This window comes from Oncorhynchus mykiss, chromosome 8 (genome assembly GCF_057628025.1).
Source record: "Oncorhynchus mykiss isolate SJ-2025 chromosome 8, ASM5762802v1, whole genome shotgun sequence".
NCBI lineage: Eukaryota > Metazoa > Chordata > Actinopteri > Salmoniformes > Salmonidae > Oncorhynchus > Oncorhynchus mykiss.
The window spans coordinates 5,670,001-5,686,178 of NC_143029.1; the positions used below are offsets into that span (position 1 = coordinate 5,670,001).

At 45.0% G+C, this 16,178-nt stretch overlaps 1 protein-coding gene across 1 annotated transcript in view; it reads left to right on the top strand.

The window, feature by feature from the left end:
• The window catches only part of LOC110529281 (dihydrolipoyllysine-residue succinyltransferase component of 2-oxoglutarate dehydrogenase complex, mitochondrial), a 16,257-nt gene extending 539 nt beyond the window's left edge, over positions 1 to 15,718 (top strand). The window contains 16 exon segments of the mRNA XM_090183184.1: positions 3,369 to 3,402; positions 4,417 to 4,459; positions 4,641 to 4,677; positions 4,781 to 4,853; positions 4,943 to 5,017; positions 5,140 to 5,195; positions 5,735 to 5,844; positions 9,816 to 9,920; positions 10,072 to 10,164; positions 10,294 to 10,387; positions 10,389 to 10,438; positions 10,861 to 10,991; positions 11,377 to 11,450; positions 12,209 to 12,292; positions 13,650 to 13,817; positions 13,988 to 15,718. Of these exon segments, the coding sequence (XP_090039310.1) occupies positions 3,369 to 3,402; positions 4,417 to 4,459; positions 4,641 to 4,677; positions 4,781 to 4,853; positions 4,943 to 5,017; positions 5,140 to 5,195; positions 5,735 to 5,844; positions 9,816 to 9,920; positions 10,072 to 10,164; positions 10,294 to 10,387; positions 10,389 to 10,438; positions 10,861 to 10,991; positions 11,377 to 11,450; positions 12,209 to 12,292; positions 13,650 to 13,817; positions 13,988 to 14,122 (1,362 nt within the window). The 3' untranslated portion in view covers positions 14,123 to 15,718.
• Positions 15,719 to 16,178: the final 460 nt, after the last annotated feature.

A 16,178-nucleotide genomic window follows, 5' to 3' on the forward strand; every position in this document is an offset into this window, starting at 1 on the left:
CTTACTAGCTAGTGATTAGGAGCGTATTTGCTAACTAATTAGCTAGTTTTGCTAGCATTATGTTTTTTTTATTAATTAAGGAGTGTGACTTGTCAGGCATGTAACACGGATCTAATGCCTTTGGTCATTGGTTCCCAAGCCTTTTCGGTTGTTGTAACACCAACTGAATTGTGTGCTCTGCCCTGGGTACCCCTGAAGTAGCCTACCCCCTCATATGCATTTTACTGTAGTAAGCCTATGGTCTCATGAGTTTTCACCAGTACCCCCTATGAGCCAAGTACCCATGGTTGGGAACCCCTGCCTTAGGTAACAACGTTAGCTAGCTATACACATTCAGATCATTGTCAAGACACACTTGAGCCACAACTCTCATGCACAGACTGAAAGCGAGTTATTACCCAGCTAGCAGTACATTTGGACTTTCTCGTCCATTTTACAGCGTGACCTCTGCTTGAAACCTATGCTAGAAATAGCCCGTGTCATGCATGAACTAACCTTGTGTGTAGTTCAGCGAGTCTTCGGGTGTCTCCGCAACCCCACTTTAACCTACACCGACTTACACAACCTAACCTATGCCTTGGCCAGTTTAAGCATACCTATAGCTAGCTACACTTTTAATATTTCACACTGACCCACTACCAGATAGCTAAGAGAAGAGTCAGATTTATATGCCTATGACAAATCGTTTGCTACTTGATTGAGGTTTTTGTGTTAAACACTGTGCCACACACATTACTTTTCCAAAGAGGATTTATTCCAGCTCCCCCCGTTTGAGTAAACACACATTGCCAAACTAGTTTGTTGTCAATGGCCTGATCAGAGCTAGGCCTCAGGCCAATACATAACATGCATTGCTCTGGTAAAGGCAATGGCCGTACTGGGGCGCTGTGCTGGATCAGATTGCATGCATTTCATCAAATGTTTGTTTGAACAGCAACCAATTCAACTGGCGTAACTATCCACTTGTTTGGTGACTGTGATTCCTTTTTTGTCGATAGGAAACATTATCCATTAATTGTATGAAGGTTTGTTGTTAGGTGGTGACCGATGAAAACCATAGGCTGAAAAAGAGAAAGAACGTTTAAAAAAAGATAAATGTAAGAGGTGGATGATGTGTATCAAGGGAAGGAAAGAGGGGGGTAACGTGTATCAGAGGGGAAGGAAAGAGGGGGGTAACGTGTATCAGAGGGGAAGGAAAGAGGGGGGTAACGTGTATCAGAGGGGGGGTAACGTGTATCAGAGGGGAAGGAAAGAGGGGGGTAACGTGTATCAGAGGGGAAGGAAAGAGGGGGGTAACGTGTATCAGAGGGGAAGGAAAGAGGGGGGTAACGTGTATCAGAGGGGGGGTAACGTGTATCAGAGGGGAAGGAAAGAGGGGGGTAACGTGTATCCCTGGGGAAGGAAAGAGGGGGGTAACGTGTATCCCTGGGGAAGGAAAGAGGGGGGTAACGTGTATCAGAGGGGAAGGAAAGAGGGGGGTAATGTGTATCAGAGGGGAAGGAAAGAGGGGGGTAATGTGTATCCCTGGGGAAGGAAAGAGGGGGGTAACGTGTATCCATGGGGAAGGAAAGAGGGTGGTAACGTGTATCAGAGGGGAAGGAAAGAGGGGGGTAACGTGCATCAGAGGGGAAGGAAAGAGGGGGGTAACATGTATCAGAGGGGAAGGAAAGAGGGGGGGTAACGTGTATCAGAGGGGAAGGAAAGAGGGGGGGTAACGTGTATCAGAGGGGAAGGAAAGAGGGGGGTAACGTGTATCAGAGGGGGGGTAACGTGTATCAGAGGGGAAGGAAAGAGGGGGGTAATGTGTATCAGAGGGGAAGGAAAGAGGGGGGTAATGGGTATCCCTGGGGAAGGAAAGAGGGGGGTAACGTGTATCCATGGGGAAGGAAAGAGGGTGGTAACGTGTATCAGAGGGGAAGGAAAGAGGGGGGTAACGTGCATCAGAGGGGAAGGAAAGAGGGGGGTAATGTGTATCAGAGGGGAAGGAAAGAGGGGGGTAATGTGTATCAGAGGGGAAGGAAAGAGGGGGGTAATGTGTATCAGAGGGGAAGGAAAGAGGGGGGTAACATGTATCCCTGGGGAAGGAAAGAGGGGGGTAACGTGTATCCCTGGGGAAGGAAAGAGGGGGGTAACGTGTATCAGAGGGGAAGGAAAGAGGGGGGGGTTACGTGTATCAGAGGGGAAGGAAAGAGGGGGGTGACGTGTATCCCTGGGGAAGGAAAGAGGGGGGTAACGTGTGTCCCTGGGGAAGGAAAGAGGGGGGTAATGTGTATCAGAGGGGAAGGAAAGAGGGGGGAAACTTGTATCAGAGGGGAAGGAAAGAGGGGGGTAACTTGTATCAGAGGGGAAGGAAAGAGGGGGGTAACGTGTATCAGAGGGGAAGGAAAGAGGGGGGTAACGTGTATCCCTGGGGAAGGAAAGAGGGGGGTAACTTGTATCAGAGGAGACGGAAAGAGGGGGGTAACGTGTATCAGTAGGGACTCAATGATTATCTGTCAGTTCTGTGGCATTGAACTCCTGCATGTTACTATGGGTAGCCTAACAGTAAAGAGCGTTGGGCCAGTAACCAAAAGGTTGCTGGTTTGAATCCTTAAGCCAACTAGGTGAAACATCTATGTGTCCATGAGCAAGGCACTTAACCCTAATTGCTCCGGTAAGTCTCTCTGGATAAGAGCTTCTGCTAAGTGACTAACATGTAAATGTCATTCGAACATGTCTGGACTCCTTACTGAGATGCAGAGTGACCATGAACTATTTGCGTTGTGTCCCCCCCCCCCCCCTTCCAACCCCTCTTTTACACTGCTGCTACTCTCTGTTTATCATATATGCATAGTCACTTTAACTATACATGTACATACTACCTCAATTGGGCCGACCAACCAGTGCTCCAGCACATTGGCTGACCGGGCTATCTGCATTGTGTCCAACCACCCATCACCCGCCAACCCCTCTTTTACGCTACTGCTACTCTCTGTTTATCATATATACATAGTCACTTTAACAATACCTACATGTACATACTACCTCAATCAGCCTGACTAACAGGTGTCTGTATATAGCCTCTCTACTGTATATAGCCTCTACTGTATATAGCCTCGCTACTGTATATAGCCTCTCTACTATATATACATTGCCTTGCGAAAGTATTCGGCCCCCTTGAACTTTGCGACCTTTTGCCACATTTCAGGCTACAAACATAAAGATATAAAACTGTATTTTTGTGAAGAATCAACAACAAGTGGGACACAATCATGAAGTGGAACGACATTTATTGGATATTTCAAACTTTTTTAACAAATCAAAAACTGAAAAATTGGGCGTGCAACATTATTCAGCCCCTTCTTTCTCCCTTGAACATTTCTTTTCAGGGTAATAATGTGCTGGCTGGGAGGACAGCTTCGGGTGAGTAGGCCTTTCTCTCTCCTTCTCTGCTCAGGTTGTTAGGGTTTACAATGACCTCTTTGTTGGTGCACACCGTAACAAAACATTTTTTCAACGAAAAACAAAACGTTCCTCGTTAGACAAGTCCAGGTAAGCCCCTCCCTGTTTTCAATCCTTTTTGTTGTTCTGTTTTGTGCATGATTAACATGGCCCAACCTAGGACTAATGTTAGAGGATGGGCCTTTATTCTGTTTTATAAATTCGGGGGGAAAAAAACATACTCTGTTTGGATGATGACTGTTATGTCGGTTAAGTATCAAAGATCACCGTAGGGCCTGTAAGTGGATAAATATCCCCATCATCAAGGACCTGTTAATGTAGCTATACACCCAGTGTTCTCCAGAATAGACTGACTCAACAGTGGTTATCACTGTGTTGGGAACACTAATAATAATATCCTCAGTTCCTCGCTCTCCGTCTTTCACTCTCTTTTCTCTTCCGCTCTCTCTCCCATGCAATTTTTTTTTCTCTCTCTCTCTCTCTCTTTCCCTCTCCCTCTCTTTCTCACTCTTTTCTCTTCCGCTCTCTCTCCCACGCAATTTTCTCTCTCTCTCTCTCTCTCTGTCTCTGTCTCTGTCTCTGTCTCTCTCTCTCTCTCTCTGTCTCTCTCTCTCTGTCTCTCTCTCTGTCTCTGTCTCTGTCTATCTCTGTCTCTCTCTGTCTCTCTCTGTCTCTCTCTGTCTCTCTGTCTCTCTCTCTGTCTCTGTCTCTCTCTGTCTCTCTCTGTCTCTCTCTGTCTCTCTCTCTGTCTCTCTCTCTGTCTCTGTCTCTGTCTCTGTCTCTGTCTCTCTCTCTGTCTCTGTCTCTCTCTCTGTCTCTCTCTCTCTGTCTCTGTCTCTGTCTCTCTCTCTGTCTCTCTCTCTGTCTCTCTCTCTCTGTCTCTCTCTCTGTCTCTCTCTCTCTCTGTCTCTCTCTGTCTCTCTCTCTCTCTCTCTTTCTGTCTCTCTCTCTCTCTCTCCTTTTATCTTCTTGAAGGCCTCTCCACTGGCAACAGGGTTGTCTACAGGAACACTCAGTTGTAAGTGTCTTCTCTTGGTCCTGAGTTTATCTCAGTATGTTTTGGCCTCATGCCGAGGCCTGGAGTCATCTGAAGGTTTCAAATGTATTTTTGTTCGATACAGAAAATGTTTGTTTCATTAATTATGTTTGAGAGTCTTTTAATGAGCGTTGCGCTGGTTTTAAACCCCTTGTTTTTCAAGAGGCTACTTTACCCCGGGGTGGCAGGGTAGCCTAGTGGTTAGAGCGCTGGGCTTAGTAACCGAAAGGTTGCAAGTTCAAATCCCTGAGCTGACAAGCTACTGTCATTCTGCCCCTGAGGCAGTTAACCCACTGTTCCTAGGCTGTCGTATGTGAGCCTCCGTCATCAATTGTTGTCTTCCACACCAGATACTTCAAGACATCTACAGCACATAGTATGTATTCAAACATCTCTCTAGCCTTTCTCTGTGTAGTAAACAAGTTACTGTCTTAAATCTAATCTTTGTGGGTTTTTTTTGATCAGGGGACGAAGTTGTCACTGTCAACACCCCTGCGTTCTCTGAGTCGATCACATAAGGCGATGTCAGGTGGGAGAAAGGTAGTTTTTGGAGCGGGGGGGTGGGGGGGGGTCTCAGGAAAATCCACTCAGCTCATGTTTACTATCTTGTTGCCATCTAGCTTTTGTGCAGGACAGTAATACCTTCCTTTGGTCTTTTCCAGCTGTTGGAGATTCAGTGAAAGAGGATGAGGTGGTGTGTGAGATCGAGACTGACAAGGTCCTGTAAACACTAAGAAGTCACATTATACACTGCTCGAAAAAATAAAGGGAACACTAAAATAACACATCCTAGATCTGCTTCCTAAGTAGACAGTTTGATTGACTTGGAAGTTACATTGTGTTGTTTAAGTGTTCCCTTTATTTTTTTGAGCGGTGTATATAGGAATACACAATATAGGCTTTACCTGTTTAAAACATTTCCCGGTTGGTTTTTCTTTGGATTTTCTCCTACCATATCTATTGTGTTATATTCTCCTACATTATTTTAACATTTCTACACACTTCAAAGTGTTTTCTATCCAATGGTCCCAATTATATTATATTACATATCCTGGCTTCTGGGCCTGAGCTACAGGCAGTTTACTTTGGGCACGTCATTCAGACAGGAAGTGGAGAGAAAAAAGGGGCCTCATCTTTTGACGTCATTGATGATCAGATATTTATAAAAGTCAAAGCTATCAAATACTGGAATGTAGTATGTTTGTAATTTGACTAACTGTGTGTACGGTTTGATAACAAGTATGCGTTTTGTCTCAGACCTCGTTGCAGGTGCCATCTCCGGCGGCCGGTGTGATCACGGAGCTCCTGGTGCCAGATGGAGGGAGGGTAGAGGCCGGGAATCCCTTCTTCAAACTCAAAAAAAGGAGGTACACTCTCTCCCCATCTCCGTCTTGCACTCTCATCAAGTGTTCCAATGATTTCAAGTCTGTGTGTAGGCAGCAGCCGCTCTGTGCTAGTGATGGCTGTTTAACAGTCTGATGGTCTTGTAGAATCAAAAAAGGAGCTATACAAATTCTACTGCTGCATCAGTTACCTGATGTGGAATAGAGTTCCATGTAGTCATGGCTCTATGTAGTACTGTGGAATAGAGTTCCATGTAGTCATGGCTCTATGTAGTACTGTGGAATAGAGTTCCATGTAGTCATGGCTCTATGTAGTACTGAGTTCCATGTAGTCATGGCTCTATGTAGTACTGTGGAATAGAGTTCCATGTAGTTATGGCTCTAAGTAGTACTGTGGAATAGAGTTCCATGTAGTCATGGCTCTATGTAGTACTGTGGAATAGAGTTCCATGTAGTCATGGCTCTATGTAGTACTGTGGAATAGAGTTCCATGTAGTCATGTCTCTATGTAGTACTGTGGAATAGAGTTCCATGTAGTCATGGCTCTATGTAGTACTGTGCAATAGAGTTCCATGTAGTCATGGCTCTATGTAGTACTGTGGAATAGAGTTCCATGTAGTCATGGCTCTATGTAGTACTGTGGAATAGAGTTCCATGTAGTCATGGCTCTATGTAGTACTGTGGAATAGAGTTCCATGTAGTCATGGCTCTATGTAGTACTGTGGAATAGAGTTCCATGTAGTCATGGCTCTATGTAGTACTGTGGAATAGAGTTCCATGTAGTCATGGCTCTATGTAGTACTGTGGAATAGAGTTCCATGTAGTCATGGCTCTATGTAGTACTGTGGAATAGAGTTCCATGTAGTCATGGCTCTATGTAGTACTGTGGAATAGAGTTCCATGTAGTCATGTCTCTATGTAGTACTGTGGAATAGAGTTCCATGTAGTCATGGCTCTATGTAGTACTGTGTGCCTTCTCATAGTCTGTTCTGGACTTGGGGACTGTGAAGAGACCACTGGTGGCATGTCTTGTGGGGTATGTATGGGTGTCTGAGCTGTGTGCCAGTAGTTTAAACTGACAGCTCGGTGTGTTCAACATGTCAATACCTCTTACAAAAAACAAGTAGTGATGAAGTCAATCTCTCCTCCACTTTGAGCCATGAGAGATTGACCTGCATATTATTAATGTTAGTTATTTTAAGGGCCAGCCGTGTTGCTCTGTTCTGAGCCAATTGCAATTTTCCTAAGTCCGTCTTTGTGGCACCTGACCACATGACTGAACAGTAGTCCAGGTGCGACAAAACTGGGGCCTGTAGGACCTGCCTTGTTGATAGTGTTGTTAAGAAGGTAGAAACTAGGGCCTGTAGGACCTGCCTTGTTGATAGTGCTGTTAAGAAGGTAGAAACTAGGTCCTGTAGGACCTGCCATGTTGATAGTGTTGTTAAGAAGGTAGAAACTAGGGCCTGTAGGACCTGCCTTGTTGATAGTGCTGTTAAGAAGGTAGAAACTAGGGCCTGTAGGACCTGCCTTGTTGACAGTGTTGTTAAGAAGGTAGAAACTAGGGCCTGTAGGACCTGCCTTGTTGATAGTGCTGTTAAGAAGGTAGAAACTAGGGCCTGTAGGACCTGCCTTGTTGATAGTGTTGTTAAGAAGGTAGAAACTAGGGCCTGTAGGACCTGCCTTGTTGATAGTGCTGTTAAGAAGGTAGAAACTAGGGCCTGTAGGACCTGCCTTGTTGATAGTGTTGTTAAGAAGGTAGAAACTAGGGCCTGTAGGACCTGCCTTGTTGATAGAGCTGTTAAGAAGGTAGAAACTAGGGCCTGTAGGACCTGCCTTGTTGATAGTGTTGTTAAGAAGGTAGAAACTAGGGCCTGTAGGACCTGCTGTGTTGATAGTGTTGTTAAGAAGGTAGAAACTAGGGCCTGTAGGACCTGCCTTGTTGATAGAGCTGTTAAGAAGGTAGAAACTGGGGCCTGTAGGACCTGCCTTGTTGATAGTGTTGTTAAGAAGGTAGATACTAGGGCCTGTAGGACCTGCCTTGTTGATAGTGTTGTTAAGAAGGTAGATACTAGGGCCTGTAGGACCTGCCTTGTTGATAGTGTTGTTAAGAAGGTAGATACTAGGGCCTGTAGGACCTGCCTTGTTGATAGTGTTGTTAAGAAGGTAGAAACTAGGGCCTGTAGGACCTGCCTTGTTGATAGTGTTGTTAAGAAGGTAGAAACTAGGGCCTGTAGGACCTGCTGTGTTGATAGTGTTGTTAAGAAGGTAGAAACTAGGGCCTGTAGGACCTGCCTTGTTGATGGTGCTGTTAAGAAGGTAGAAACTAGGGCCTGTAGGACCTGCCTTGTTGATAGTGTGGTCTAGAAGGTAGAAACTATGACTTGTAGGTCCTGCCTTGTTGATAGTGTTGTTAAGAAGGTAGAAACTAGGGCCTGTAGGACCTGCTGTGTTGATAGTGTTGTTAAGAAGGTAGATACTAGGGCCTGTAGGACCTGCTGTGTTGATAGTGTTGTTAAGAAGGCAGAAACTAGGGCCTGTAGGACCTGCTGTGTTGATAGTGTTGTTAAGAAGGTAGAAACTAGGGCCTGTAGGACCTGCTGTGTTGATAGTGTTGTTAAGAAGGTAGATACTAGGGCCTGTAGGACCTGCCTTGTTGATAGTGTTGCTAAGAAGGTAGAAACTAGGGCCTGTAGGACCTGCTGTGTTGTTAAGAAGGTAGAAACTAGGGCCTGTAGGACCTGCCTTGTTGATGGTGCTGTTAAGAAGGTAGAAACTAGGGCCTGTAGGACCTGCCTTGTTGATAGTGTGGTCTAGAAGGTAGAAACTATGACTTGTAGGACCTGCCTTGTTGATAGTGTTGTTAAGAAGGTAGAAACTAGGGCCTGTAGGACCTGCCTTGTTGATAGTGTTGTTAAGAAGGTAGAAACTAGGGCCTGTAGGACCTGCCTTGTTGATAGTGTTGTTAAGAAGGTAGAAACTAGGGCCTGTAGGACCTGCCTTGTTGATAGTGTTGTTAAGAAGGTAGAAACTAGGGCCTGTAGGACCTGCCTTGTTGATAGTGTTGTTAAGAAGGTAGAAACTAGGGCCTGTAGGACCTGCCTTGTTGATAGTGTTGTTAAGAAGGTAGAAACTAGGGCCTGTAGGACCTGCCTTGTTGATAGTGTTGTTAAGAAGATAGAAACTAGGGCCTGTAGGACCTGCCTTGTTGATAGTGTTGTTAAGAAGATAGAAACTAGGGCCTGTAGGACCTGCATTGTTGATAGTGTTGTTAAGAAGGTAGAAACTAGGGCCTGTAGGACCTGCCTTGTTGATAGTGTTGTTAAGAAGGTAGAAACTAGAGCCTGTAGGACCTGCCTTGTTGATAGTGTTGTTAAGAAGGTAGAAACTAGGGCCTGTAGGACCTGCCTTGTTGATAGTGTTGTTAAGAAGGTAGAAACTAGGGCCTGTAGGACCTGCCTTGTTGATAGTGCTGTTAAGAAGGTAGAAACTAGGGCCTGTAGGACCTGCCTTGTTGATAGTGTTGTTAAGAAGGTAGAAACTAGGGCCTGTAGGACCTGCCTTGTTGATAGTGTTGTTAAGAAGGTAGAAACTATGGCCTGTAGGACCTGCCTTGTTGATAGTGTTGTTAAGAAGGTAGAAACTAGGGCCTGTAGGACCTGCCTTGTTGATAGTGTTGTTAAGAAGGTAGAAACTAGGGCCTGTAGGACCTGCCTTGTTGATAGTGTTGTTAAGAAGGTAGAAACTAGGGCCTGTAGGACCTGCCTTGTTGATAGTGTTGTTAAGAAGATAGAAACTAGGGCCTGTAGGACCTGCCTTGTTGATAGTGTAGGAGATAGATAGATAGATAGGAGACGGAGATTTTAGTCGATGCATGTTTGGCCAGAATCTAGAACAGAGATGGCCAGTATAATGGATACCAACAATCTCTGGTTCTGTCACGTTATCTGGTGTAGCGATCTGTAGCTAGATCTGAATGTCTCTTCTTCTCTGGTCAGCCGCAGCAGCCAACGCCGCCCCAGCAGCAGAGGTCCCTGCAGCAGCAGCCCCTCCCCCAACGATGGCCGCCGTCCCTGTCGCCGTGGCAGCACAAGCCAAACCTTGTAGGTCGTCAGCTGCTGTTTTATAAACAAACATTTCATTCATGTTGACTTTAGTAGAATTGTTACAACATTTAAGTGGTGATGGGGACTCACTTAAACTGATATTTGTTTTGTGTAATAAAGCTTTTCTTTTTTCTCTCTCTCTCTCTAGTTTCTGCGGTCAAGCCCACTGCACCAGCACCACCAGCAGCAGCCCATGGGGCCAGGACAGAGAGCACGGTACGACCTCTCTACACCAGGCCAGGTTCAGGCCAACACTCGCCGTACTGACAGAACGAGATGAAATAGCAGGGATAAAAGCCTTAGGCTGGTTTCAAACCAAGAGAAGTGTCTCACTCTCGTTTATAATTATTATTTTTTTTTAAACCTACAGATGCGTCCAATCAACAACCAACCGATTTGTCTCGTCATTCGTCCAGGTCAAGATCAATCGAATGAGGCTGAGGATCGCCCAGCGACTGAAGGAGGGCTCAGCAGACTTGTGCCATGCTCACCACCTTCAACGAGATAGACATGAGGTGAGACGATGCAACACGATGCTGCTGTTGGATGTCCAATGCAATGTCACTTTATTCGTCCCAGAAGGCCCGGTGGTTTCACGGATGCACATGCCACCCTACAGACACTTCAAAATGGCGTGTTTTCCAAAAAAAACGACCCAGTCTTTTAACAGTCATTCCTCCCGCAGCAACATCCAGGAGATGGGGAAAACCCCGTAAAGATGCTTCCTACAGACACAGCCTGCTCTAACGGTTCTTCTCTCCCTCTGCAGCAACATCCAGAAGATGAGGAAAACCCCGTAAAGATGCTTCCTACAGACACAGCCTGCTCTAACGGTTCTTCCCTCCCTCTGTAGCAACATCCAGGAGATGAGGAAAACCCCGTAAAGATGCTTCCTACAGACACAGCCTGCTCTAACGGTTCTTCCCTCCCTCTGCAGCAACATCCAGAAGATGAGGAAGCTCCATAAAGATGCTTTCTTGAAGAGACATAACATCAAGCTTGGCTTCATGTCGGCCTTCATTAAGGCTTCAGCCCACGCTCTCATGGACCAGCCTTCTGTCAACGGAGGTTAAGACTCTCTCTCTCTGTCTTTCTCAAATCTTAGTTGGAAAATTCCCGGAATGAGCAGGAAATCTGGAATCCTCAAACCAGGATTTCTTGGAATTTATAACAACAACGACAAAAAATTCCCCCAATTGTTAACTCTGCTTCCAACACCACAGACACTTATTTCAGCGGGTTACATTTTAAAGTAAACTGGCTTTGATGAAGTGATGGTCTTCTGTTTATAGGAGGAAGGTTATACACATCAACTCATAATAGCTTTTGACACTTCTAACTCAATGTCTTTGCTTGAGAGCCCAGAATGCATTGGATTGAAACGGTAATGGTATTGAAGTTAAAAAAACAAAAAGTGAGAATGTTTTGATATTTCTTCTCTTGCTCTTCCCAGTGATTGACGATACAACCAAAGAGATCGTTTACAGGGATTATGTTGACATCAGTGTGGCTGTGGCCACTCCAAAGGTAAGGCACAGAGGACATGTGGACCTATACATTCTGCCTATTGAACCTATGAACCTATTTTTTGTTGTTGTAATTTCCCCTATTTGTCATGTCTGGGTCTTGGGCTGTTTTATTTCTGAAGGGCTGGAGCTCCTTGTATCAGTGTGTGGTGTCGACTGGGTTGGTTGTGTTTGGTTCTGTTGGTTGGTTGGTTGGTTGGTTGTGTTTGGTTCTGTTGGTTGGTTGTGTTTGGTTCTGTTGGTTGGTTGGTTGGTTGTGTTTGGTTCTGTTGGTTGGTTGGTTGGTTGTGTTTGGTTCTGTTGGTTGGTTGGTTGTGTTTGGTTCTGTTGGTTGGTTGGTTGGTTGGTTGTGTTTGGTTCTGTTGGTTGGTTGGTTGTGTTTGGTTCTGTTGGTTGGTTGGTTGGTTGGTTGTGTTTGGTTCTGTTGGTTGGTTGGTTGTGTTTGGTTCTGTTGGTTGGTTGGTTGTGTTTGGTTCTGTTGGTTGGTTGGTTGGTTGGTTGTGTTTGGTTCTGTTGGTTGGTTGGTTGTGTTTGGTTCTGTTGGTTGGTTGGTTGGTTGGTTGTGTTTGGTTCTGTTGGTTGGTTGGCTGTGTTTGGTTCTGTTGGTTGGTTGGTTGGTTGGTTGGTTGGTTGGTTGGTTGGTTGTGTTTGGTTCGGTTGGTTGGTTGTGTTTGGTTCGGTTGGTTGGTTGTGGTTCTCTTGGTGTTTTGACCAGAAAGGTCTGCGTCATTTCCTTGTATATGTGCTCCTCTTCACCAGGGACTGGTTGTACCGGTTATTCGCAACGTAGAGACCATGAACTTTGCCGACATTGAGAAAACCATCAACGGTCTGGGAGAGAAGGTAACAAGGCTTTGTCTGAATGGGATGAATGAGTCTATAGTACATATGATACATCAGCTCATGAGGTTGTGCTTTACTTTTGATCGCGTCAAATGATCATTTAAAAAAAAAATAACATACTCCATTTAGCAGACGCTTTTATACAACGTGACTTAGTCATGCGTACATACATTTTACGTACCGGCGGTTCCCGGGAATCGAACCCACAACCCTGGTGTTTACAAAGCACCATGCTTTACCAACTGATGCACAGAGGAGGATTGCGTCACCTTGTGATAAACGGCACCAAGACGTTTTTAACGGAGATCCGTGAAAACAAAAAGATTCAAACCCAACGTGCCAACGTGATCCAATTCAGGGATACATTTTATTTATTATTTATTTATTACATTTTTACATTTTAAAGTATTGAGACATGGCCCTTGTGTTTTCTCCATGCTCGTAACAGGATGTGGAGGACTTTGAGGTTGAGACTTAAACATACTAACCGGTACCCCCTGTATAGTCTCCACATTGACTCTGTACCGGTACCCCCTGTATAGTCTCCACATTGACTCTGTACCGGTACCCCCTGTATAGTCTCCACATTGACTCTGTACCGGTACCCCCTGTATAGTCTCCACATTGACTCTGTACCGGTACCCCCTGTATATAGTCTCCACAATGACTCTGTACCGGTACCCCCTGTATAGTCTCCACATTGACTCTGTACCGGTACCCCCTGTATATAGCCTCCACATAGACTCTGTACCGGTACCCCCTGTATAGTCTCCACATTGACTCTGTACCGGTACCCCCTGTATATAGTCTCCACATTGACTCTGTACCGGTACCCCCTGTATATAGCCTCCACATTGACTCTGTACCGGTACCCACTGTATATAGCCTCCACATTGACTCTGTACCGTAATACCCTGTGTATATCCTCCACATTGACTCTGTACCGGTACCCCCTGTATATAGCCTCCACATTGACTCTGTACCGGTACCCACTGTATATAGCCTCCACATTGACTCTGTACCGTAATACCCTGTATATATCCTCCACATTGACTCTGTACCGGTACCCCCTGTATATAGCCTCCACATTGACTCTGTACCGTAATACCCTGTATATAGCCTCCACATTGTCTCTGTACCGTGATACCCTGTATATAGCCTCCACATTTGTTGTATTCGGCGCATGTGACTAATAAAGTTTGATTTGATTAGTTTTATCACAACGTCAATATGATAACATCACCTTGATGATCAAAGCTGCCAAGAAGTTCTTCAAGGGAAAAAAAAAAAAATCTATGAAACTAATGGCATTGAATAATGACCCAAACTCGACTGCTGTGTGTGTGTTTTTGTCCAGGCTCGTAATAATGTGCTGGCTGTGGAGGACATGGACGGAGGAACCTTCACCATCAGTAACGGAGGAGTGTTTGGTTCCATGTTTGGCACGCCCATCATCAACCCACCCCAGTCTGCCATCTTGGGCATGCACGGTATCTTCGACAGGCCTGTAGCCATCGGCGGCAAGGTGGGTCTCACCCGCAGTGCATTCCCGTCTGTATGCCAACAAGTTAAATTCATCTCCATCCAGAAGTTTAAATTGGACATTATTTCGAAGCCGAAGGCAAATTTTATACATTTTTAATCAACATTTTGTTTCTACTGTCTGCTGTATAGTTATTTCTCTCTCTCCATCAGGTGGAGATCCGGCCCATGATGTACGTGGCTCTGACCTACGACCATCGGCTGGTCGACGGCAGAGAGGCAGTCACCTTCCTGCGTAAAATCAAGTCTGTGGTGGAGGATCCCCGCGTTCTTCTGCTCGACATGTGATTCCAGCCTTACATCACAGCAACAGGGCCACGTTCAGTAGGCACTAACGTTGTTGAGCGTTACAAAGAGCAGTGTTGTGACTCTCTTTAACAAACCCCGGAGAGGTATGTGGTTGTACATAATGCTCCACAAACGTTGTGGCCTGCTGAACACACCCGCAGCGATTTAAACATCTTTATAAAACCAACCCACAGCCAAATCCACTGTTGTTTATTTTTGGTTGAAGAAAGAGATCTGTTTGTGTGACCAAGACATTATAGTTGGCTGAAAGGCACAAACAGATATGGAACTGGGGCTAAGAGAGAATTTAATGTTGAGATTATTCACTTATTATTAGTTGGTTTCATTCAGCAGTTTTTGCTCAGATTGAAATGTCAGATTGATTCAACATCATACAATGTGTCACTGACTGATGAACCGACCAGGTCTGTTCTGTCTCAATATTATACTGGCTCTCTGATGAACCGACCAGGTCTGTTCTGTCTCAATATTATACTGGCTCTCTGATGAACCGACCAGGTCTGATCGGTCTCAATATTATACTGGCTCTCTGATGAACTTACCAGGTCTGTTCTGTCTCAATATTATACTGACCCTCTGATGAACTTACCAGGTCTGTTCTGTCTCAATATTATACTGGCTCTCTGATGAACCGACCAGGTCTGATCGGTCTCAATATTATACTGACCCTCTGATGAACTTACCAGGTCTGTTCTGTCTCAATATTATACTGGCTCTCTGATGAACCGACCAGGTCTGTTCTGTCTCAATATTATACTGGCTCTCTGATGAACCGACCAGGTCTGTTCTGTCTCAATATTATACTGGCTCTCTGATGAACCGACCAGGTCTGATCGGTCTCAATATTATACTGGCTCTCTGATGAACTTACCAGGTCTGTTCTGTCTCAATATTATACTGACCCTCTGATGAACTTACCAGGTCTGTTCTGTCTCAATATTATACTGGCTCTCTGATGAACCGACCAGGTCTGATCGGTCTCAATATTATACTGACCCTCTGATGAACTTACCAGGTCTGTTCTGTCTCAATATTATACTGGCTCTCTGATGAACTTACCAGGTCTGATCGGTCTCAATATTATACTGGCTCTCTGATGAACTTACCAGGTCTGATCGGTCTCAATATTATACTGGCTCTCTGATGAACTTACCAGATCTGTTCTGTCTCAATATTATACTGGCTCTCTGATGAACCGACCAGGTCTGTTCTGTCTCAATATTATACTGGCTCTTTGATGAACCGACCAGGTCTGATCGGTCTCAATATTATACTGGCTCTCTGATGAACCGACCAGGTCTGTTCTGTCTCAATATTATACTGGCTCTCTGATGAACCGACCAGGTCTGTTCTGTCTCAATATTATACTGGCTCTCTGATGAACTTACCAGATCTGTTCTGTCTCAATATTATACTGGCTCTCTGATGAACCGACCAGGTCTGTTCTGTCTCAATATTATACTGGCTCTTTGATGAACCGACCAGGTCTGATCGGTCTCAATATTATACTGGCTCTCTGATGAACTTACCAGATCTGTTCTGTCTCAATATTATACTGGCTCTCTGATGAACTTACCAGGTCTGTTCTGTCTCAATATTATACTGACTCTCTGATGAACCGACCAGGTCTGTTCTGTCTCAATATTATACTGGCTCTTTGATAAACCGACCAGGTCTGATCGGTCTCAATATTATACTGACTCTCTGATGAACTTACCAGATCTGTTCTGTCTCAATATTATACTGGCTCTCTGATGAACTTACCAGGTCTGTTCTGTCTCAATATTATACTGGCTCTCTGATGAACCGACCAGGTCTGATCAGTCTCAATATTATACTGACCCTCTGATGAACTTACCAGGTCTGTTCTGTCTCAATATTATACTGGCTCTCTGATGAACTTACCAGGTCTGTTTTGTCTCAATATTATACTGGCTCTCTGATGAACTTACCAGGTCTGATCGGTCTCAATATTATACTGGCTCTCTGATGAACCGACCAGGTCTGTTCTGTCTCAATATTATACTGACTCTCT